Here is a 23437-nt window from a genome sequence, read left to right on the forward strand (position 1 = left end):
ATTGTTTTGGATTTGATACGGCCTGTCTCAAGCCACTACAGAGCAGCCAAGAAGTGCATCCTTCTATTTCTTCCCGCTGTGTATTTACCTACAACTCGTACTCATATGAACCGCAAACCTATATGGATGAAACATTGACGCGTATGCCAAACTTCATTGCATGGAAGACACTGATATTTTTTGTTTGCTTGTGATTGTCAGCATGTTTGAGTATGCAGTAGGATGGTGTACGAAGGATAAAGATATTTGTACAGACAAAAGATTGATACTTTATCGGCGCCGAATTACGGGCGGGGTGTGGGGCTAAAGTCCGGCGTCCGGGCGTTACCCCAAACTCTATAAAGTCCTCAATCTCCTAATTTAAGGTAATTTGGTACTTGTACAGTTGTATCGATCCCTAACTCTCTCTTGGCCCCCTTGGCAACAAGTAACAAGGACCCTTAGTTATACCACACAATATTCCATCAAATCTTGATATTCCATAATACTACACTACTAGATCGATTAGGATGTAAGTGCTTACGGTAGTGTATCAACAAATACCAAGGGATAGGGATATATATACTAATATCTGCATGTGTTAAGACGGCGTAAGTACGACGACGCCGCCCGACCCCCCAGCCGATTTCAGATCCTACCCTTCCCACCATCTGCCAACCTGATTTGTTGGCGAGTACCGAATTAGAACCTTGCCAAGCATTCCCGCCAAGGGTGGACTATTCCTTGCATGCAGCATTTGACCAGGGACCCCCGTAAAAATCACCAATAACGAACAACGGTCCATCCAGCAATTCAACGTCTGCTCTCTCTTCAACAATAACTAGGGTTACTACCCGTGCCGTACAGTTGCATACAAATCTGGTTGAGAAGAAAATAAAAAAAACCTGGTACACACACGTAAGCAAAGATAAACACAAAACGATCATGGAGATGCCGGGTGACAAGGTTGGTGGCGGCGATAAGAATGAGGTCTTCTACTTCGCTTACGGCTCCAATCTCTCTTCAACCCAGATGCGCGCCCGATGTCCCAGTGCTGAAGCTGTCGGCCTTGCGTTCTTGCCAAGTTGGTCGTGGCTTATAAATGAGAGGGGGTACGCCAATATCGTGCCGCTGTTACCCTCTTCTTCAGCTTCTCGTATTTTTCTTTCTTCGCCACCTTCACCTTCACTTACATCATCAGCTGTTGCTAAAGAGGGGGTAGGTGAAGAAGGCGTATACGGTGTTTTGTACCGTCTACCTTTCCACGACGAGAAAACTCTAGATCGCTATGAAGGCGTGCCGTGGGCATATGAGAAGCTGTATCTTGACGCTGCTTTGATTACGAAGCTAACTGTTGCCGGCGCATCAGACGGAGAACAAAAAACGAACACGGTTCGCATCCTTGCGTATGTTGACAGGAAGAGAATATCACCAGGTACTCCGAACTTGGAGTACGTCGGCCGTATGAATCTCGGCATTAAGGAGGCCACGGAAGAATGGGACCTACCACAGAAATTTGTCGATGAGGTTATAAGGCCCTTTATTCCCGCGTAGCACAGAAATATTTCAAGACGAGAAATTACTCAGCTAGAACGTAGATACCTAGATAGAACAGGATAAGGCATCATAGTTTGACTGACGAGGCAAAATCACTTGCAATAGCATCATAGAGTACCTAACGATAAAATGAGTTATCTGATTCCACCCATCTAAGCATAGGCATCCGAATGGTGCGTTATCTCGCACGAGTGCGCCTATATCTCTCTATGTACAATCCCGTACCTGTGTAGCTTTAAATGACAACCCAATGAAAATCCCGCTAAAAAACCACCCTGTGAACCCGGTCCCATTAAATGCTATTCTCGCCCCTTCTCTCTCTCCCATGACTGATACCTAGTAAATAAAAAAATAAAAACGTTTGTAAATAGGGGGATCCATGCCTCCTATTTTCATAATTTCTTCTTTTTATACAAAGATACAAGAGTTTCTTAAAGGTATAGGGGGTTGTTGGTGTGTAAACAAATACAATAGCCCCGGAATACACCCCTAAAAACATTTCAAAGTTGTTGCAGTGCAGCAAGAGTTAACCATGTAGCCTTTAACCGATTTTTTTCCCAGACGCGATTCCCGATCGTAGTAGTGGAGGTGGGTAGGTATAATAAGTATATGTATGTATACCTAAGTCGTATACGCCGCAAGGCTTAATACTGGTAGTAGAAATCTATAAGTGGGGAAGGGGGTTAGTTCTAGCGGTACTTTTTTTTAAAAATAGCATGGCAGGGCAGGGCCTGCTGGAAGGAAGCAAGGGAGGTAATTCATAAAGAAGGAGCTGTTAACATACCAGGATGGTGGTCGCCAATTTCCTCGATGCTCTTCTGCCTCATCTCGATGGCTTGCTGCGAGTACTGGTTCGCGCGCTTCTTGTTGTTCAGGAAGTTCAGGTACCAGCGCAGGACGAGCGAGCACACGAACATCATGATGACCATCACCAGGGCGATACCGTTGCCCAGGCCATCTGTAGGACAAATTGTGTTAGCATGGTATGATATGGTTCACAAGCCGGGTGCTTGATAGGTTTACTTACAATAGGGAGGGTCTTGGTAGGCCTGCGTTCCGGAAATGGCAAAGATGTGCGAGAACACGTTGACGAGCGCCAGCACGGAGCCTCTGTTTTCCCAAGTAAGTCAGTAAATGTGTACCTAATGAGTTGCCAAAACGGGAGAAAAGAAGTGGATCTCTCTATAAGCAAAGGAGAGGCACGGGGGGCGGGAGAAAAAAGAAACATACCTTCGGGTGTAGCCAACGAAGCACATCGTAGACCAAGTCAACTGCAGCACGCTGTAGGGGAAGATGGAGAAGGCAACGAGGCAGGTGGCGGCGAATCGGACGTTGCGGTTCTGGACCCAGATCAGGATGGCGTAGCCAATGACGCCGAAGACGGTAGAGGCGGCCAGCGTCAGGGCTCGGGCGTTCGTCTTGTCGGCGATTCGGCTGAAGAGGATGATGCCGACGCAGCCGCACACGTAGACGATGGCCGTGAAGAGCTGGGCTTGCACGTCGTCGTATCCGAAGCCCTAATATTTTGTTAGTGTCAACTCAGTAAAAGAATGACAATAAGAGTAACCATGTAGCAAGCCACGTGGGTGGATAGGTAGTCTTGGTACTAAGGTAGGGATACATACATGGATGATGTCGGGCAGAAAGTTCGACAGGGACGACTGGCAGAAGGCGCCGCCGCAGCTGATGAGGATGAAGAGCCAGAAGTGGAGGTCGCACATGGGCTTCGCGATCTGCTTGTAGTCCATCTTGGGCTCGGCGGTGTTGTGGGCGCGCGCGCTGCGCTGCATGATGTGGCGCTTCTCGGCCTCGCTGAAGCCCCAGGTGAGGGTGCTCGGGCTGCTGGGCAGGCAGAACAGGACGACGAAGGAGAAGGCCATCGGCACGATGCCCTCGATCAGGAAGATCCACTTCCACGCCCGCCACCCGTTGGCCCCGTCCAGATTCATCGTGATCGCGTACGCGATCAGCCCGTTGAAGGCCCCTGCGAGCGTCGACATTGACGACACGATGGCGCCGCGCGTCGCGTACTCCGAGTATTGGTACCAGAAGGAGAGATCTAGAGATAGTATGAGCATGGGTGATCCGCCATGATGACGAGGGGTGAATCTCTTCACGAGAAGAGATTCGCCCCCATCCACAAGGTGTGGTGGGGAATTGATGATGATGGGGGTTTGAACATACAGAAGACACCACCCTGGACGAAGGCTTCAGCTCCACCGATGAGGAAGCGTAGACCAAGCAGTCCTCCGGAGTTCTTCACTAGCACGGTGAGAACGGTCAAGATACCCCACTACGAAATAATCCTCGTTAGTCGATCTCTAAGCTAAAAATATGACGATGTTTGTCTGTTTGCTTGTTTGGAGGGGGGGCTTTTTTTTCTCTTTGGGGACATATGACTTACAAACATCATCGCACCAGCGAACTGTCTGTTCGGGGTCAGTTTCTTGATCAGCAGCGTACCCGGTAGCTGGAATATCACGTTGGCGACGAGAAACATGGTCGCCGCATTGGAGTAGTCGGCCGGGGTCAGAGTCAGTTCTTCTGTGAGACCTGCGATTTTGGCATTGCCCAGATCGGATTTGCCCTATATTGTGGTAAGCATTATACGCCGCCGTCGACAAGGGGGGCCAGATCCAAATAGAAATTGCCCTAGAGCGGCGCATCACTAACCATGGTGGCAAAGAAGTAGACACTGGCCATGAGCGGCAGGATAAACAAGTCGAGCTTCCATAGCACCCTCCGGGCGAACTTGGGATCGACATCTTCGGCCTCGTTTGCGTCGGTTTTTCCAAGGTCTTCTTGAGAACCAGGGGTTGGTGTCTGTTCTAACAAGATAGTCGGATCGCGGTACTCATCCGGTTCGACGACCGCGTGATATGAAGTTCTGCTGGTAGCCATATTGCGTAGCGTTCCTTGAAATGTGTAGTGAAAAGGAAATAATCAAGGTTGGTTTTCTGAATTTTAGAAGTTAAGAAATATGAAAAGAAATAAAAATAAAACAAACAACTATAATAATGAATCTAGAATATTTCTAGAACAAAGGTGAACTTGATGATTAGGCTAAGGTAGATATTCAACCTACTACTACCACTACTCTTATATCTTAATTCTTATTTTCTGGAGGAATTAAAGATACTGTTTCATAGCCTCTTTGCCAATTCAAGCACCGCTGTATTCGGCAGGGGTCAATCTTAAGTATGCGGAGGCTTAGTTACGAGTATCCTGGTGCGTAGGTACGTGTGGTATATGCATGCTTGCTTCTCTCGTGGATAAGTACCCAGTTCCCAAGATAGTGGATACAAGGTACGATACATACAGGTGGTGGATGGTGGGTAATATCTCGAAGTGTGAAGGGACTGGGACTTACACAAACATACATACTCTACTTACTTGTTGTACATACATACAAACAAACAATACATAGTACACTGGTGACTGTTCCCAATTCATGTGTGTGTGTGTGTGGCCAGGTCAGGGGTAAATGGGGTAAGGTAGGTATGTAAGAACCCCATTCAACTACAAAAGGTTACATATGTAATACCTATGTAGCATCACGAGAATCCGTCGATAAAGCGTGCATCGGGCTTTACGCCGGCAGTAGGCACTAGATTAGCGTCATGATGCGTTCGATAGATTCGCTAGATTCGATATGGATCTTCAAAATGAAACGAAATCTAATCGGTTTAGACTCAGCCTGTTTCCAAAAATTGTCCTTTGAACCAGGGGAAGGGGGGGGATGGGGTGTGGGAAAGAGAGCACTGCCTAAGAGCGAATTTCGCTTTTGAGTGCCGGCTGGGGAGATCTGCATTGGCCGAGCGAATTTCGCTCTATGCGGTCTACTTGAACCACGTCGGACTCGGTGGACATGTCAAATCACCGCTTGGCTACAAAAACTACTACAAAGAATCCCGTAAGTAGAAGGAGAGGGTGACACACTTACGTACGTCAATCTATTTCCCCATAGGGCCCATAACGTCTTCTTGTCCTCCCTCTTGGCATCAAAAACTGCCGTAAAGAACCAATAGAACCAATAGAACCAATGGAAGGACACGTGAACAGGTTATTATCAACCACGGAGGTTCCCCCACGGTTCCTCAACAGCGCGCTTCTCGTCGGCCACATTCCCCACAAGGCCTTAGCTTCCGATTCTCGCGTGTCCTACTCGCTCTACGTCCCACCCCGGCACTATGGCTTCGACGCAGGGCTCGTCTCGGCGCCCGCCAAGCTTCCTCTCTTAATCAGCGTGCACGGCACCCGACGCTACTTTAACGATATAAAGGATCTAGTGCCATTCGCCGAGTCCACGCCGTGCGCCATCCTCACGCCGCTATTCCCGACCGGGCTCGACAGCCCCATGGACATCGACTCCTACAAGGTGCTCAAATCCAGGACCCTGCGCTCGGATCTCGCGTTGCTGTCCATGCTCGACGAGGTCGCCTACCGCTGGCCCGGGATCGACACGGACAAGGTCTTCCTCATGGGGTTTAGCGGCGGCGGCCAGTTCGTCCACCGTTTCCTGTACCTGTACCCGGAGCGGCTCGCGGCTGCCAGTGTTGGCGCGCCGGGGCGCGTCACTCATCTCGACGGCGAGAAGAATTGGCCGAACGGCATCAAAGACGTCGAGACCGTCTTAGGGAAAGCCGTCGACACGGAATTGATCAAGCAGGTCCCCATCCAGCTCGTCATCGGCGGCGAGGACTACAAGATCCCCGGCGGCGACGAGTTCTGGCAGTGGGTGCGCGAGCTCAAAGCCCAACGCACGGGGAAGGTGGCCGATGGGACAGCGCCGGATGGCCTGCAGCCGCTGGTTGACCAAGGCAGAACCGATACGTTGAGGGAATTGAGGGACTCGTGGAAGGCGCTGGGGATCGAGGCGCAGTTGGACGTTGTTCCTGGTGTTGAGCATGATTCCGGCGGAGTTCGCGAGTGCGTGCTGGCGTTCTTGCTGCCTTTGATACAGAAGCGCCTAAAAGGTTCAACTTCTTGAGTGGAAGAGTGCTAGTTTCCTTTTTTATACCCTTCCTTACAGTTATCATGTTGGCTATTAGGTGGTAGGTTGGTAGGTACCTGAGTAGGTAGATGATTGGAATGTTCTGCTTACCTCTTGTATCATAGCCTTCCGAAGTATCTCTACAGCAATGGAGATGAAGCGGTTTTGCTACCGAGATAAGGACTTGTACAAATACCATTAGGTTAGATACCTACCCATAAAGATTTGCGAAGCTAAGTAGGCGTTGTGGGTTGCATAGTCAAATGATGAAGAATGATACCTCCCTTCATTTGCCATGGAATTCAGATGTTCATGTTTACTAGGTGCCTACTGTACTAATAGTAGGTAGCCTTCCTTTCCGGTCAAATACAGTGCCCACTGATGCCATCTCTTCGTTAGGCCCCGCTATTTACCGAGCACCCTTATTTCTCAGGCAGCAAGTGGGGCATCACAAACCTCACCGGCGATACGATATTCCCCTTGTACCCTAGGTACGTATCTACCTACCTCCCCTCCGAAGTTAAACTTATAAGGCCCCGGAAAGCAACATCTACTACTTCCTGGGTGAGAACTCAGAACGTGGGCTTTCACCCATGTTGGCTCAGTGGTAAGGTGCGAAAACCACCAGGGGCGCTCCTTTAAAGTGCGGGTTCAGAACGAAAACCACTGCGGAATGCCCGAGGGTGCGGGTTCAATCCTGCCACAAACCTTTTGCTTTTTTTTCATTTTCTTTTCTTCATTTTTCTTTCTTCGTTTTTCTTTTCTTCATTTTTGTTTCTTCATTTTCTTTAACCGCACTTCCCTTTCCCTACATTCTGTTGTTTTTTCTTCTTTTCTTTCATTTTTTGTACGTACTTACCTACTAGCTGCCCACCAATGCGTTTAAAGTGAAGCTGTTCGTACTTAAGTCTTCTCTTGTTCAGTTAAGTTTTGGATCTTGTGGCCGCTGAACGACTTCAAAACCGAAGCCTACCTATCCACTACAAGCCTCCGTTGGTTTTCTATGTTCCGTACCGATCTGATGCGTAGCTAATTAGCTAGTCATCGAAGGTCAAAATATTGCTATTCATCATTGATCTTCGAAAGCTATAATTGCTAGTAATAACTTTAAGGGCGTGTCATCGCTGCTTTATCAAAGTGCCGATATTTGTCAAAGAACACAGGGAAATCTGCTATAGCTTCTCCTGGATCGCGCACTTGCAACGTCTAAATGAGACACGAACTGAAATGACAAATCAAAGTTTATATACTGCCTTGCTCCATCAAATAAGACTTACCAAAGGTATCTATCGTTGGAATATTAGAACGGGAGCAGATCTGAATCCCCATACAAGAATCCTTCTATGAGAAAGGGGAAAGGGGTTTTCCAAGACTAATTTCTTTGGTGATATATCTACCTAGCCTAAATAGTTTTCATCTCCTTTGTGAAGGTGCAATCAATTAGGTTTTCGTGTCGTTTGTTCCAAGCTAAAGACCCAACCGTCATTCATTTGTTCCTCATTTGGGATGATATAGTTAACTCTTAGAGCACACTGGGTAGGTAGGTACCATAGTGTATAATTCCCTTCTTTCGTCTAATCTAGATTCATCCGTTGAAACAACGACCCTATTCCCAGCTGAAGCTGCTCATCATAAAGGTCACATATCGATACTTACCGTGTCATTTGCTAAAGGAGTTCTTCTGAATCAAAAGCTACTCCACCCAATTATTGGGTACTTGTTCCCAATCATTGCGGTAAGTATTACACAACAAGGCCACATAGCATACCTCCTCTTCATATACAAGTAAAGTTGACTAGGGGATAGGTAGTATTTGCTATTTTCCCTCCAATTGCAGACAATTTCCCCGAGCATGTTCATGAGTCAGGCTATCCTATGTTTGATCATAACATAGCATCAGTCACTAATCTCTGACGAAGAAATGTGTATGCCATCATCAAACCACGTCCGTCTCGTACTATAGATGATCTACAGCAGATGATGAACTTTGACTATGGGTCGGTCATAGTCCTGCTACAAAATAATATATATATAACAGTAAATCCTGCCCTGCTCGAGATTTCAACTTGCAATTTCCAAAACTTGACATTCCACAACACCTTATAAATTTCCTAAGATACACCGTATCAAATACGATCCCCCAAACCACAACCTTTTATTCTCTTCCCACAGGAGTTTATTCTCTAGAGGCGAAGGCAAAAGACCGTCCTTTGACAGCAATATAAGTAAAACGTCAAGATCATTATGTCTTCCGATAAACGAGTCGAAGATATGGTTGAGAGTGGAAAGACGGAATCAAGTAATGGGTTAAACGAAGAGTTCGTTACTGTAGAAATCAGTAGCGCGGAAGTAACCTGCCAGCGACTTAAAGAATACCTCGAAAAGAAGTATCCCGGCCGGTATGATGTTGAAGTAAGAAAGGCAACATAACTCCGTATGGTGTTGATATACGCGAGGCTAACTACTTCGAAGTTAATAGGCAATACCTTCACAGTTACGATCAAGAAATAGCTGTAGGCACTATACTATGACCGATGACAACCACCACCCTCGAGAACCACGATAGAGTATAGACATTAATAAAGGAGGGGGGGGAGCCGGTGATATATTTGATTTCTCTCGCTTCCGTACTTTAGACGTACTCATATAAACACACTATTACCATCATCTTTGATCCTTCCAAGTGCCTTTTTATTTTTAATGTCCAATAGACATTACAATATAGTTCAAGAATCTGGGCGAGATCCAACATGAGTAGCTTCAACTCCCCGAGTGCTCGCCGTCATGGGGGCGAATCAGAAGTCAAGTGTGTAGAAGTTAGACCTGTAGTTCGTGACAATCATTGCCGATGGTTTATTCGCGTATATATTATTTTGTGTGCCTTATACTTCGTCGCCTAGGGAACTTCTCGGGCCGGCGACTCTAGTTACCTCCGGCTATCTACCGAAACTTCACTCAGGCAAGAACACAGTAAGTAAAACAAACCGTGAAAAGTTTTTTTTTCTTTTCAATGAGCTCTTTCCTACTAGCTACCCTTATACTAAAGCCAAACCTGCTCATCGCGCTTGCAGCCTGAGGAATCTAGGGTTTCTGAGCGCACTATATAAAGTCACTGCCGTCGCCGATTATCCTTCCCTTTCCTTCCTACCTTTCATCATTACTGTCGCAACAAAAGTAAAATAAAACTTTTGCAAGACTCACTGACCACGGTCTACCACCAACATACAGCAGACACCATACAACACTATATAAATACACATTCACAACCCATCCTTTCTTTCTTTCTTTCCTTACACTCCACCACCTTACATCGTCTACCTAGAAACATCTAGGTTCACGATAACACACTCAACCGTAAGACATCCAAATCGACATTAACATAACGAAATGTCTTCCCCTCAAGAGTTTCACAGATTCTCCCAATTGCCAGGCGAGCTGCGAACGGCGATATGGTAAGTCATTTTCTTAGTTTGTGCGGCCCATTGCGTCTTTACTACTGGGGGTACCTACCCATATGGATGGCACTTCTAGTACTAGTCACAGAGCCCTAGATACTATCGAGACAACTCCCACCATCGTGATATATCCCAAGCTAACATACTAATTTAGGGAGATCGCCTCTATCCCCGAGCCTGTCATCTTGAGCTACATGCCTCCAGCCCAGGCCCCAGTCGAAAACGATGATGGGGGCGAGGAAAATGAGAGTAGCAGTGATAGTGACAGCACTGACTCGGAAGCTAGCTCTGACACCGACCCAGACTCCGACCCTGATGAAGAAGATGAGGCACCGGAAATAATCATCGATAACCTTAATGAGGTGACACTGCCGTATCCAGCACTTATGCACACAAACGGAGAATCGCGGTATGTGATGCAAGAGTCGCCGATCGTCAATTTTGACGTTGACAACAATGGTGCATGGTTGCGGCCTCATCGGGTTTTCGATCCATACTCAGATGTCATCATGGTTCAATTCGATGACTTTCTCGGGCACATGGACGATTTCCTCAGACTCAGCCCCAACTTCCGTCCACTGGTAAACCAGCTGCCGCACAACCACGCGGGGGATCTACACACCCCCGAATGCCCGAGGTGCCGGTACATCTGGGACCAGTGGATGCAGACACTCAATGGCGAAATGATGCGAATGTGGCATGAGTATTCCGACGAAAGAAGGAGCTCACGACGGACGGCCAACATTCACGTTCTATTTCAGAGAATGTCTGGAGAGTCCCCTAATGATGCTGCGGTTCTAACATCTATGAGGATGGTGTGTCTACACCCCAATTTACACATCCTTCAAGAGATGAGAACGCCGGCGGCAGTCTTCTTGGGCGGTGAGGACTGCGGGTTCACCTTTGTAATTCCCAATGCGCAATATCGCGTAATCTACGCTTGGGAGTGGCCCGCATAGCCTTTTCGCCGCTGAGGTGACACCCCATTTCAGTGGGGAGGGGGGCTCTTGAATGTCAATGGGATGTCGGATGTCGGATGTCAACGGGGTATTGAGTGTCAACAGGGTGTCGGATATCAACAGGTTATTAAGTGTCATTGGGATATCAATCAACATGAGGTATTGAATGTCTAGGTTATGAGATGTCGAATGTGGCCCTCATGGGCTTCCGAAATTCCTCCGCTTTCGCGCAGCGCTTCATGGACCATAGACTACATCATATGAAAGCCTTCCGCCAGGCATTCATCGATGATGCTTGTATCTTCAGCAAAACTAAAAAAGACCATATCGAGCATCTCCGCCAATTATTCACAACCTGCCAAAAGATTGGATTGGCAATCAACCCCAAGAAATGTTTTCTGGGATATCCGTCAATCAAGCTCTTGGGTTGCACTGTGAATGGAAGCGGCGTCTCAATCCCAGACGAAAGAGTCGAAGCGATTAAGAAAATCAAAATGCCCAACACATTGGGCCATCTATTTACGTACGGGCTTGTCTACTTTCTTGTATCTAGTGGTTGAAATTTGGGATTGGATAACAGACACCTCATCTTCTGGATCGGTTCAAAATTTATTTCCTGAACTCTCTTTGTGATATTCTCATCTTTCGAGATTGCAATGTTGTGAAATTTGTCTGTGAATTCATCTGGCACTTAAGCACAGTGTCGCCCATTTCTTTACAGCTTTGAGAATTCATGATGATGATTATAACAACAACTCATGAACTTCAATGATGTTCATACATACATATATGTGAACATTGAAGGTACCAATGTACACGAGGCAGGTCACGTCTTATTCGATGATGTCGCTATTGGATCGGGTTCCTGCATGACGCGAGTCCATTTTTAATCTTCGGTATGTCCACATTGACGTAAAAGACGCAGGTACCGCATGCCGTACCACATGCCGCAAGTCAGGCACGCAAAGGTACATTTGTGTGGATTTTCTGTTGCGAAATCAGGGGTATCGGTTAGCGAATCTAGCCAAGAGTGGCTAGATGTGGTGCTACCGTATCTCGTTTAGCGTGGCTAACGTGCTGCAAGTAAGGGGAAGTGACCAATTGCTCCAGTTGTACCAGTTGTACCAGTTGCTTATTCCCGTTCTAGGTAGGTAAAGTGCTTAGGGTACCTCTGTACTTGCAATCTTTCAGTGCTGTAAAGTTTACATACCTCGACATCCATGTCCATGTCCATGTCCATGTCCATGTCCATGCCTACACTCGGAACTAGTTAATAATTGTTTTCCTTTTCTCAAGCATTTCTCTCTCCTTCTTACATAGCATTGGCAGGAATAGTTACCAGCTTCATTCTCTCCATCTTGTCTTGTCTAAGCTCTCCTTTCGTTCTTTTTGGTGGTTTATAGAGTAAGTAAATATTTCATCGAAAGATTTTCTCTAAATTTACTTTTTAACTAATCACTCCCTAGTAGGCAGTGAACTCGACTTGATTTTCGGAACACGATAATGCACGCGTCTACCTCGGTTGCTACGGCAGCAACAGTGCTGTTCTCTTTGGCTTCTGCCGCGCCCAATCTTCGTCCTAGGCAGACAGACTCTGCTCTTGCGCCATGGGTCACTGTCAATGAAGATGGAAACCCAAGCACTGTCACGCCTGTTCTGAGCACCATCAGCGGAACTCCTACCGTCATATCCGGCGCTCCTCACGATTTGACTGCCACCGTCTTTACCGAAACCAACTATGGAAAGGTATCTACAAGCACAGGCACTGGCCCAAGTCCCACCGCAACCGGTAGTGAAGGTGCTGGGTCGTTCCCAATCTGCCACAACAAAGATGGCGCCAATGCTCCATGGTGCTTGCCAGCCGAGGGTACCGATTTGTACCCCGGTACTACGTATTATTGTATGTCACCACGTCTACTTTCCGGGGTTGAACGTCTTCAGTTGCAAACCTTCCTAACTTGTTTATAGTCACTTGGGACACTTCCTACTTTACGGCTCCTAATACGACCATCCTAGTTCAGGGCAACTACTTGAACGAGACCACAGGTGAAATAACAGATCAGGCTTTTGAATCCCCCAAGTGGACTGCTTCTTGGGGCTTCTGGAGCTACAAGATTGACGCCAGCTTGATGAAGTACCAATCAGCCAAGAACATCACCTTGCAGCTCGCTACATTGTCCGCGAACGGTAACTCGAGTCAAATCATTAAGGGACCTAGGATTCAGGTCACACAGGTCCCTGGTCCTCAGCCAGACCCGGGCAAAATCCCTGATGCGAAAGCACTGTACATTGCTTTGCCGACTGTGCTTGGTTTCATTGCCCTCTGCGTCGTTGGAACTTGTCTCTGGAACAGAAGGGCCCGTAAGATCGAGATTGGAAACATCATGTCGCGTAGCAGAAACGGATATGGTGTGGGCAAGAGCGCGAAATCACGAATGGGTCTTGGCAAGAAGAACAAGGCTAACGAGCGCATTCAACTGATGCAACGTGAGGTCGAGGCTGAGGGTGGTGAGGTTTACCATGATGAGCCAGGCCGTCCCAGACGTGATAGCGATGCTCTCGGCAGTTTGGCTGGGACCCCAACCGATGACCACCGTATGGACTTTGATGGGCTTGACTCGCGAGACCACTATCAGGGAGACAGAAATGTGTTCCGGGAAGAAGTAAGGAGACAGCATGATGGGAGGTTTTAGAGAATCCTCTGGAAGCCTATACTTGGAGAGCCACAACTCAAAATAAGTTATCGTCGGATCTGATAACTTGGCTGACACCCCTATTTTTTGATTAACGAAAGACACGCATGTCACACAGTACACGATATATATTTTATCTTCTACTTGTAGATCCGTCTTGTCTAGGTTTACGATATTGTTATGGAAGCAAATGGCGAAGAAGTACTACGATTAGCTTATGGTTTTACGTTAGACAAAGGAACAGATAGAATAAAATGAAGATTTTCACGGGTTATCATGGCTTTATGAACTCTTTAACCCTACTGAATGGCACCAATTGAGGGATACGCATTGAGCGCCAGCTGTCCTCCCAAGTGCGCATACAGCACATTGCTCCCTTCCTTGATCTCGCCCTTGCGAATCAAATCCATCATCCCCGCCAAACTCTTACCCTCATACACAGGATCCGTAATAAACGCCTCCGTGCTAGCACCAAACCGAATCGCCTCCAACGTCTTCTCGTCCGCCTTCCCGTACACACCAGCATGGTACCTATCATCGAGCTCGATATCCTCAGCCGTGATATCCCCCTCCTCCAGCCCAATCTTGGCCGCCGTCACCTTGGCGATCCTCAGCACCTGGTCGAACGTCTGCTTCACCGTCGCCGACGCGTCGATGCCGATCACCCGCCTCGGCCTCGACCCCAGCTTCTTCTGCGCGAGCTTGAACCCCGCGACGATGCCCGCGAACGTCGACCCCGTCACCGCGCACACGACCACCGTGTCGTAGAAGATGCCGGACGCGCGCTCCTGCGCCTCGACCTCGAGGGCCCAACGCGCGAACCCGAGACCGCCGAGGGGGTGGTCGGAGGCGCCGGCGGGTATGTAGTAGGGCTTGCGCCCTTGCGCGACGAGCTCGGACTCGAGGGAGGCGAGCGTGGGCTTGTGCTCGATGCCGAAGGTGGTGGCCGGCTCGAGGCGCGAGTCGGCGCCCATGAGGCGGGACAGCTGGATGTTGCCTACGGCGGCGTAGTGGGCTTCTGCGTTGGCGGCGGCGATGGTGGTGGTGGTGGGTTCAGAGGGGGATGGGGAGGAGACGTCGACCCATCGCTCCTGCACCAGGGCGCTCTTGAGGCCGAGGGCGGCGGCGACGGCGGCGACGGCGCGCGTGTGGTTCGATTGCACGCCGCCGATGGAGACGAGGGTGTCGGAGCCTTTGGAGAGGGCTTCGGCTGCGAGGTATCTGGAGGGGGGGGTTGTTAGTGATTTCTCTCTTGGGGGACAGAAAGAGGGGGGCAGGATGGCGCAATGCTTACTCAAGCTTCCGCACCTTGTTGCCTCCGAAGGCAAGGCCCGAGTTGCAGTCCTCGCGCTTGGCGTAAACTTGGACCTTCCCGCCCAGGGCGGCGGATATACGCGGCAGATGCTGGATGGGAGACGGCCCGAAGAGGAAGGATTCCCTAGGGATGCTGGCGAAGGGCTCGGGGAGGCGGAGGTCGAGGTCGGCCATCTTGGTTTTGGTTTTGGTTTTTGTTAAAGGGGGGAATGGGGGTTGGAGTAAAGTTGGTTGAGTTTGCTAGCAAATAGTCAGTTGGTGATTGGTATCGACCTTACTCTTATTATATATCCAAACCCATCACTATCACATCACACAGGCATTTAGTAACTGGATATCGTTGACTAACATCCGTATCCCCGAAGTCGGGGGTCGTAGTGGGTATAAGACGGAGCGGAGAGAAGCCAAGCTTCGAGCAGCTAGACCAACTACGGTTGAGTTAATGACACTTCAAGTATAGCTAGTTCTGTGTGCGCGGTATATGAATGCGGATGCAGCTTGTTTGCTTATCTTCTCCTCCTCCATGATGGGATTTCTTAGGAATAGGTATTAAATATCAAATAGGAGGGGGACTTACTGACTCAGGGGTATGTAGGTACCTAGGTACTTAATAGCCCCCTAAGGCACATCTAAACTACTAGGTAGTAATGCTTAGTAAGAAACTTCATATCCAAGAACTCACATCCACCACACTGCAGTAGTAAACGTAGGGAGTAAATTCAATGAATATTTCTAGAAATACAAAGTAAGCCTCCTAGGTACCTAATCTACCGGAAGTACGTTTGACCGTTTAGACAGTTTGCAATACGCACGTTGAAGACCCACTTGTATAAACGACAATAAACATATTTTGGGAAGGCACCTAAGCTATATATAGGAGTAAATGGGCTTGTGGAGGCTCAACTACCCGGGCGACTTCCAAAATACTGCCCAGTGTATATAACAATATATATACATGAAGTTATGTTAAGGCAGGCACGACAAACAGCGTTTTTCCTACATGTAACTTAGGTACTTGCCATATTCCAGACATGGGATGATAGGGGGGGGATTTAAAAAAAATCAGAGGCCATGTCCTATCTGCTAGTCTACCATGAACATGGTTAAGAGACGGAATAATATTCTTTTTATTTCAATATTTAGGTACAATTCTACTCTTATCCTCCATCGTATTTTACAAGTCAGTGTACAACCAGTCTGTAGGTACAAAGCGGTCCTAGAATTTCAGGCCCCTACAAAACGCGTTAATACAACGAGTCAGTGTAGCCATCACTACACTACTCGTCGGCTACCCAACTTACAAAACGAAACAAGAACATAACAACCGAGTCACAAAGTTACCACAACCTCAACTTCATTTATTTCTAACACTCTTCGCGGCGACATTATCAAAATTATCACAACAGTGAACTGTACATCATTACCTTTCTTTCTACATTGTTAAACCCATTACTTACATCACTTACATCTCGTCATCGTCAATCATTCATTCATTTTACAATTAACCAGGTGAACAACAATTGACAAAATGGAATATGTAAGTCACCGCCGTCTATCAATCTTCTACACTTATGATGAATCGATATACTAATCAAATTAAATCAAAGTCGTCGTTGCCGCTCCTCGTCGAGCCCAACCAATATCCTGAGCTCATCACCCATGAGTAAGTATTCCAATCACAGAACACATTGCTCACCTTCCAATTCCCTCTCGCTTCTCTTCTAAGAGATCACAGCTGACAAAATTTCAACAGGATCATTCTGGTTCACGGGTTCCATGGCCAAGCAGGTAAAGAGAACCGTACCGCTAAGTGCCGACGAGTTCTAGAGACCTGGGTCATATGCTCGACGGCCGCGATCCGTGAGGTTGCCAATATTCGCAGCTTCGCGTTTGACAGCTCTGAAATCCTGCAGCATGGACGACCCGCTCTTTCAGAAGTAACCTTTGAGTTCCAAAAGAGCCTTCAAGAGACTTGCAAGGACCCAAACTCTCCATTGTTCTGCCCCGAAGCAATTCAGAATGGTGAAGAAATCCCAGTCCGTCCCCGCGTCGTTATATTCATTGCCCATGGCGTTGGTTCGTGGGTAGTTAAGGACTTGTTGATCCTCATGAAAGATGAGGATAATCAACTCGACCCCGCTGGCATATTGTTCATTGATTCGCCTGAGTCATATTCCGTCACCCAACCCGTCGGCGTGGTTGCGAATACTGTTGTGACACAGTACCTTACCAAGCTCATTGATACATTCAAGCTCAAGGCCCTAGGACAACAAGACCTTCTTGAGGACTTTCAGACGATAGATATAAGGTTTCGAGCTTTAGCTATTGCGAGGTTCGTAACCAAGGATATCTCTAACCTGGGCCCATACAATGATGCATATTACATGAAGATATGGAGCCACAGCATTTGGCTATCTGATAGACCATTGATCAAGTCTCCATCAGTATGTCTCTTTTCATTTATTTCTATTTTCTACACCACTTCTCTTCTTGCTTTACCTACCTACCTTTTCCCACCTTCCCACCTCCCCCCTCTCCTACCTCTCCCATCCTCCTCCTTCACACCCACATTCTAACAGACTTGCCTAGACCAGCAGCAAACTCCGACGAGCCCTCTCCTTGCATTTCCTTAGTGATCAATCCAACATGGATGCCAAGCTGGAGAAGCTCACCCAATTGAACCTCCGGGACAAGCTCATGGAGGCGATTCAGACCTCGAAGCGCCGCAATCCCTATGTTCCGGAGTGGCAAGCGGCCCGCGCCTCTGGCAGCAAGGAGCCCGCCTACGGGCTTTGGGGTTACGAGACTGAGGAGGGCACCGCACTTTCTCCGGACATGGAGGAACCCCATCACGGCTATTCGTACAATGGCGAGTCCAGCCAGAGCGCCGACCGGAAAGGAAAAGGTACGTTTATCAAATAATACAAGAGTCCCCCTAAATCAATCGAGCTTTATCCTCTAAAAAAAAATAAACCACAGGCAAAGAGACGAGGCCGCTGCGCCGAGCATCATCCTGCAGATTCCTCACCGACCCGCTGCCGCGCATCATCGAGGTCCCCGACGCCGAGGAGCACCAGTCAGACTTCGGCAGCACGAAGCGGTTTATCTCGGACCACGCCGACGCCGACACGGACGAGAAGAAGCCCCTCTCGGACGAGGAAGTGCTCGACTTCGACTCGGCGATCCGGCAGCGCAACGCGGCCGCGCTGAGCAACGACTCGGGCGAGCTGAGCGCCGCGCAGCAGCGGCTGGAGCTGATCCTGTGGAACCAGAAGGAGACGCTGGGGATGAGCGACGCGCGCACGCTGGTGACGCAGCGCGAGCTGGTGACGACGAGCGTCGCCAACGGCCTCTGGAACGGTAAGACCCTCGACACGTGGACCGAGCAGGAGCTCGTCGCCGTCGGCAACGGCATGCGCCAGGCGTACGACGGGCTCGAGAAGACCCTGGGACCTGCCAACCCCGACACCGTTGAGGCGTTGGCTCTGCTGCTGGGCCTGCGCGTCTCGCTGCTGGACAAGGACTCGATCCCGCTGGTTGCGATGACGGCGCTTCTGGACACGCTTCAGGAGAGGTGCGGGGGGGAGGAGGAGAAGCCGACGACGCTGCAGGGGTGCATCAAGACTATTCAGGCTACGTACAAGGTAAACATTCCATCTTTACATGCATTTTCTGTTCCTTTTAGCTCTGTGTAGAGCTGCTACCATGAGACTGTCTACTTGACACAGAGTACTAACTCGTCTACAGGAACTCTGGGGCAAGCTCTCGAACCTGAAGTAAAAAAACAAAAACGCAGCTACGGAGCAGAGAGGAAACGAACCAACAACCGTGTATTACTTAACGAGCAAATTGAACGACCCGACTGAACGAACGATACACGATCCATGATAGATACTACCTAGCTGCACTAATACCCACGACGAAGAAAATTGGCAGGGAGCAATCCCGTATGAGAGGACAGGAAAAAAGAAGATGGAATGTGTGTATACATAGGTATGCGTGTAAATGTGTGAGGAAGTAATGTACAAACCTTCTTTTTAACTGCACCTATGGGGGATATCAAAAGGAGTTCTGGCTGGATGGATTGCAACACTACTTAGCATCCATGATTTTCTTTTCTCTTTTCAGTTCCAAGGGGGGCTTCGCTTCGGAAATTTCTAAGTCATGGTGGAGGGTATCACAAGATACTTCGACTGACTGGCTTTTAATAATAGGAGGATCTAGGTTATGGTCTTCTCGGTTTGAAAGGGGGCTTTGCTTTCGGCAATAGGTGTTATGCTGGGTACATGGCTGATTAATGGCGTCTACGGGATCATGGCCTAACTAATTGCTTTAAATTACTATATCATTAACCAAACTCTTCTTCACCCTTTTCTCTGCGTGAAGAATAGATTCTGCTGCTTACTTTAAGCATTTAGTTTACCTCCATATTAGGTACCTACCAGGTAGGTATGAATCAATATTAACTTCTAGGGATGAAAAGAGAAAAAGTCCAATTCTTTTCTACAGTAACTACCTTCATATGCTTACCTTTAGTGATCATCTACCAGTGATGTATGGAGTACGGCAGAGGAGCTGGATATATTGAAATTCGGCATGGAATATAGTATCATTAACACTACCTGTTTGCCGTCTTTAACTACGTGAACGCAACGCCTGCAACTTCTTCCCTTCATCCGTCAAAAGCAACGCACATGGTTTAAGAATCATAACTACTCCCGAGGCTCATGAATGATGTTTCAACTCGGTCTGGCCCCCTTAAGATACTACCTCTCCATGGTTTCTAGTGAAGGTGCATCTTGATACTGTCCCTGGGAGCTTTCATAGCTCGCCTGAGTGATCAGTATAGACGAGACTCTTACTTTTTGCCGCTACCACCGCCGGAGCTGCTACCACTGCCGGAGCTGCTGCCTCCATAGTTGGAATATTGGGTGCCAGATGGAGAGGTGTATGTTGATCCGCCTTGACCATTGTTGTAGTAAGTGCTACCACTGGGGTTGGAATAGTAGTACGAGCCATCGCTACACATTCCTATCAGCGCCAAGCTCGTTGTCTTTACAAGGTTTAAGATATGCTTGCTTATAGTTGGGAATATTGATAGATGCTTTGATAGAAGATACAAGAGGGACAAGTAGACTTACGAGTTGGAGTAGTGGTAGGAGTTCGAGTTGGCAGCACTACTACCGTAGTCCCGAGCGCAGTAATGGTTGCCCTAATCATATCATTAGTCTTCCAATGTCATTTTTTGGAGCACGCGGTATATAGTGTGGTTCATAGTAGTATTGAACGGCATGAATATCCATGCAAGTTCATAGGGGGAACTACAAGCTTACCTGGCTGTTGGTGCCACTGCTCTTGTACGAGTAACCACGGCCGCTCATTGTGACGAAGGGTGAGATAAAGTGTATGAGTAGTAGAATCTGATGAAGTTTCAATGACCCGAAAGTCCCAAGCAGTTACTAGCGTACTTAGTAGGTTTTGGAGGCCGAGAATGGAGAGGATTGATTGGGAGTGGAAGAGGGAAAAGATGGGAAAGATGAAGGGCAAGGACAGTCAGGTATTAATACACTTGGTGTGGTGTGGGGAAACTTTCATTATCTTCATCGCAGCATCGCAGTTGCCGTCGATGTTGGTACTACTTGGTAGCAAATAACTAGATGGTAACAAGGTTATCCTGGTGCTTTACCACTACCGCGCTTGCCAAGTATCCATCTACCAGAATTCTACCTACCTAGGCACCTAAAGCATACATATTAAATATGTAGAGTTACAGCATCTACATGTAGTTATGTACTAAACTGCATAGAAGTTAGAACACCATTACATAGTAGATGCAAAATTAAAATTAACGGCGCCAATCATGGCGATTGATATGGCGGTCTACGAAGTAATACATGATACTTATGTAGCAGTTGGTAAGTCAAATGACACTCCCCCTGACCAGCCACTTGGTATAATAGTACGGGAAGCTACAGGCTAGTGAATATCACCCATGGGCCGTGCCATCTTGTACACATCCGCTTGGGTACCAAATCCAAGACAATATGGGAAGTTACGAGGCAATTCTAGGTGCAAGCAAGATGCATACATATGTATTATTGTGTAGGTGACGTGGTCCAGAGAGAGCAGTGACTGCCCGCATGCGCACCTGACCATTTAGCAATAAGCTTTTGGCTAGAATATGGGCTGTTGCAGGACGTCAAGAATAGCCGTTGGAAAGATAACACTAAGATATATAGGCTGGGGAAGGAGAGATCTGAGCAGCCATGTCTACCCTAGGTACGTACTATAGCACCTGGGACAGTTACACATGTAGGATAGGATCATACGACGTACATGTATGTATTTAATGTGATCCAATATGCAATGCTTCTCATATGGATTCATGCTTGCACCAATGATACGGATACATGTATCAACCAATCAATCCATTTGGGCTTGAGCTGAGTAACTTCTCTAGGTCTGTCTATTTTGTATTTGTCTATCTTAGGTATCAGAGGAAGGCCAACAAACACGCTGACGCATAATTCTATATCATAGCAGCGATGACAATCTTGCTGTGATCAGTTTCAATGGCTATTCGGATTTGCCCTCAGCTGCCCCTTCCCTTTGGTCTAGCTCGTGTTCGGCAAGGAACTTCTCCGCATCCATGGCAGCCATGCAGCCGGTACCTATCGTGCATTATCATTAGCATCAGATCTACATGCAATATTGTTAAGAAAGACGTGGGGTGATGGGGTATCATACCTGCGCTAGTAATAGCCTGTCTGTACCTCTTATCCTGCACATCACCGGCAGCAAACACACCCTCAATACTGGTCAACGGTGTTCCAGGCTTCGTGATGATGTAGCCCTCAGAATCAATATCCAATTGCCCCTTGACCAAGCTCGTGGCGGGGTCGTGGCCAACAGCGTAGAAGAGTCCGCTGGCCTCAAGGAGCTGTCGCTTGTGGGTCACTGTGTTTTCGATAACCAGACCGGTCATGACTTTGTCGTCACCCTTAACTTCGATACCTCGGGTGTTGAACAGGACAGTAACCTTGGGGTGGTTCAAGAGCCGCTGTGCCATAATGCTGCTGGCGCGTAATTGATCCTTTCGTACCAAGACCGTCACGTGGCTGCCGTATTTCGTCAAGAAAGTCGCTTCCTCCGCGGCACTGTCTCCGCCACCGATGACCACCAAGGGCTTATTACGGAATATTGGGACAGCACCGTCGCATACAGCGCAGGCGCTGATACCACTTTGCCAGTATTTGTCCTCCCCTAAAAGGCCCAACCGCCTGGCCGAGGCTCCTGTGGCAAGAATGACGGCATCTGCGGTGTGTACCTCACCAGGCGACCATTCTGTCTCGTATTTAAACGGTCTCGCGGAAAGGTCGAGCTTGGCAACGGTCTCCGTGATGATCTTGGTCCCGAATCGCTCCGATTGCTGTCTCATAGCATCCTGTGGTAACGCATATGGTCAGAATACAAGAACATGAACATTCTTCTTTGAGGCACAACAAACTCACCATGATCTCGCTACCCATGATACCCTTGGGGAATCCAGGGAAATTCTCGATATCGGTAGTCGTTGTCAACTGGCCACCGGCGGCAATGCCATTTGCCATGAACCCCTCGTATAGAACCGGGTTAAGCTCGGCACGGGCAAGGTAGATGGCGGCTGTGTGGGCAGCAGGGCCCGAACCGATAACAACGACCTTGCTATGCATTTTCCTGACGGCTACTTTGGGAATCTGGTTCGTCTGTCCGGAGTACTTCTGAAATCCAGCGGAAGCAAGTGCTGCGACTGAGATTCCGGATGCGCCTGCGCCGAATGTTCTCCTTACTGCCCGAGAAAACAGTTTGACTGGCTTCCTTGGTAGGTTGAGTAAAAGTCGTTATGATAATTTCTGTAGAGTATCTAGCTGGGTAGGTTGTAGAAAACAAGGAATCGAAGCGCGATAAGACACTTCAAATATTAAATTGTTCGGGGGATGCTCGGAGAGGCCGGTATGGGCTAGTGTTAAGGGTGTCGCTATCCTGTTTATGACATAGGCAAGTTACGAAAAGGCGAGTTACAAATGCTCGATTTTAGTAAGACACGCTGGAAAGTGCTGATAAATTATGAATGCGGCTCTACATGTAGTTCCGAAAATAGATATAAATTTGGAATTATGTATCGCTTTTACAAAATCTTCAGATGTTTCATGTTCCTGTTTTTGACGTTGCTGACATCCAAAAGTTTCTTAGAAAGCGCAGCAAAAAAAGACAAACACCCCGCATTATTCAGCAATATCTAGACCCTGATGGCGTGAATGGCGTGGAGAGGACCGTCAGAGGAGGGCCCTGGTTATCGATTGAGTCCGGACCGGAGCTGCATGTGGCTTAAACTAGTCTAGTGACCCCGCCAATGGAAAGTCTCCAATGATTCCAATTTATGCAATTTGCATAACGTGCCACTGATGCTGATAGATACATTTTTGCGTTAAAGCCGTTGTAAGCAAG

The 23437-nt window shown here is 48.0% G+C and overlaps 9 protein-coding genes across 9 annotated transcripts; 5 read left to right on the forward strand and 4 right to left on the reverse strand.

The window, feature by feature from the left end:
• The first annotated feature begins 280 nt into the window (after positions 1–280).
• On the forward strand, positions 281–1699 carry GGS25DRAFT_506560 (uncharacterized protein). The gene is made up of 2 exons (XM_049262324.1): positions 281–511; positions 586–1699. Exon 2 carries the CDS (start codon positions 925–927, stop codon positions 1531–1533), a length of 609 nt encoding a protein of 202 aa, XP_049112921.1. The 5' UTR covers positions 281–511; positions 586–924; the 3' UTR covers positions 1534–1699.
• Positions 1681–4712, reverse strand: GGS25DRAFT_506564 (MFS general substrate transporter). Its single transcript, XM_049262325.1, has 8 exons — positions 4210–4712; positions 3941–4123; positions 3721–3829; positions 3162–3595; positions 2767–3053; positions 2564–2646; positions 2321–2494; positions 1681–2200 (listed from the first exon to the last, which is right to left on the reverse strand). Exons 1-8 carry the CDS (start codon positions 4435–4437, stop codon positions 2181–2183), a joined length of 1518 nt encoding a protein of 505 aa, XP_049112922.1. The 5' UTR covers positions 4438–4712; the 3' UTR covers positions 1681–2180.
• A 368-nt stretch (positions 4713–5080) lies between these two features.
• GGS25DRAFT_506571 (alpha/beta-hydrolase) lies at positions 5081–7179 on the forward strand. The gene is made up of 2 exons (XM_049262326.1): positions 5081–6870; positions 6929–7179. The coding sequence occupies exon 1, from the start codon at positions 5579–5581 to the stop codon at positions 6524–6526; it is 948 nt and encodes a 315-aa protein (XP_049112923.1). The 5' UTR covers positions 5081–5578; the 3' UTR covers positions 6527–6870; positions 6929–7179.
• Positions 7180–9916: 2737 nt separating this feature from the next.
• On the forward strand, positions 9917–10990 carry GGS25DRAFT_534548 (uncharacterized protein; the record flags this gene model as incomplete). The annotated part of the gene is made up of 2 exons (XM_049265780.1): positions 9917–9981; positions 10139–10990. The coding sequence occupies 2 exons, from the start codon at positions 9917–9919 to the stop codon at positions 10941–10943; spliced, it is 870 nt and encodes a 289-aa protein (XP_049112924.1). The 3' UTR covers positions 10944–10990.
• Positions 10991–12138: 1148 nt separating this feature from the next.
• Positions 12139–13890, forward strand: GGS25DRAFT_506573 (uncharacterized protein). Its single transcript, XM_049262327.1, has 3 exons — positions 12139–12347; positions 12413–12843; positions 12912–13890. The coding sequence occupies exons 2-3, from the start codon at positions 12447–12449 to the stop codon at positions 13634–13636; spliced, it is 1122 nt and encodes a 373-aa protein (XP_049112925.1). The 5' UTR covers positions 12139–12347; positions 12413–12446; the 3' UTR covers positions 13637–13890.
• GGS25DRAFT_506574 (putative 1-aminocyclopropane-1-carboxylate deaminase) lies at positions 13891–15659 on the reverse strand. The gene is made up of 4 exons (XM_049262328.1): positions 15528–15659; positions 15300–15378; positions 14931–15190; positions 13891–14857 (listed from the first exon to the last, which is right to left on the reverse strand). The coding sequence occupies exons 3-4, from the start codon at positions 15122–15124 to the stop codon at positions 13936–13938; spliced, it is 1116 nt and encodes a 371-aa protein (XP_049112926.1). The 5' UTR covers positions 15125–15190; positions 15300–15378; positions 15528–15659; the 3' UTR covers positions 13891–13935.
• An 819-nt stretch (positions 15660–16478) lies between these two features.
• Positions 16479–18730, forward strand: GGS25DRAFT_534553 (uncharacterized protein; the record flags this gene model as incomplete). Its single annotated transcript, XM_049265781.1, has 6 exons — positions 16479–16487; positions 16558–16613; positions 16704–17394; positions 17540–17855; positions 17930–18594; positions 18698–18730. 6 exons carry the CDS (start codon positions 16479–16481, stop codon positions 18728–18730), a joined length of 1770 nt encoding a protein of 589 aa, XP_049112927.1.
• Positions 18731–19717: 987 nt separating this feature from the next.
• On the reverse strand, positions 19718–20556 carry GGS25DRAFT_445145 (uncharacterized protein). Its single transcript, XM_049258771.1, has 3 exons — positions 20284–20556; positions 20092–20162; positions 19718–19971 (listed from the first exon to the last, which is right to left on the reverse strand). The coding sequence occupies exons 1-3, from the start codon at positions 20329–20331 to the stop codon at positions 19809–19811; spliced, it is 282 nt and encodes a 93-aa protein (XP_049112928.1). The 5' UTR covers positions 20332–20556; the 3' UTR covers positions 19718–19808.
• A 762-nt stretch (positions 20557–21318) lies between these two features.
• GGS25DRAFT_506584 (thioredoxin reductase) lies at positions 21319–23179 on the reverse strand. Its single transcript, XM_049262329.1, has 3 exons — positions 22462–23179; positions 21698–22394; positions 21319–21621 (listed from the first exon to the last, which is right to left on the reverse strand). The coding sequence occupies exons 1-3, from the start codon at positions 22660–22662 to the stop codon at positions 21527–21529; spliced, it is 993 nt and encodes a 330-aa protein (XP_049112929.1). The 5' UTR covers positions 22663–23179; the 3' UTR covers positions 21319–21526.
• Positions 23180–23437: the final 258 nt, after the last annotated feature.

Source organism: Hypoxylon fragiforme (assembly GCF_022984875.1).
Source record: "Hypoxylon fragiforme strain CBS 206.31 chromosome Unknown GGS25scaffold_9, whole genome shotgun sequence".
In the NCBI taxonomy this organism is placed as follows: domain Eukaryota; kingdom Fungi; phylum Ascomycota; class Sordariomycetes; order Xylariales; family Hypoxylaceae; genus Hypoxylon; species Hypoxylon fragiforme.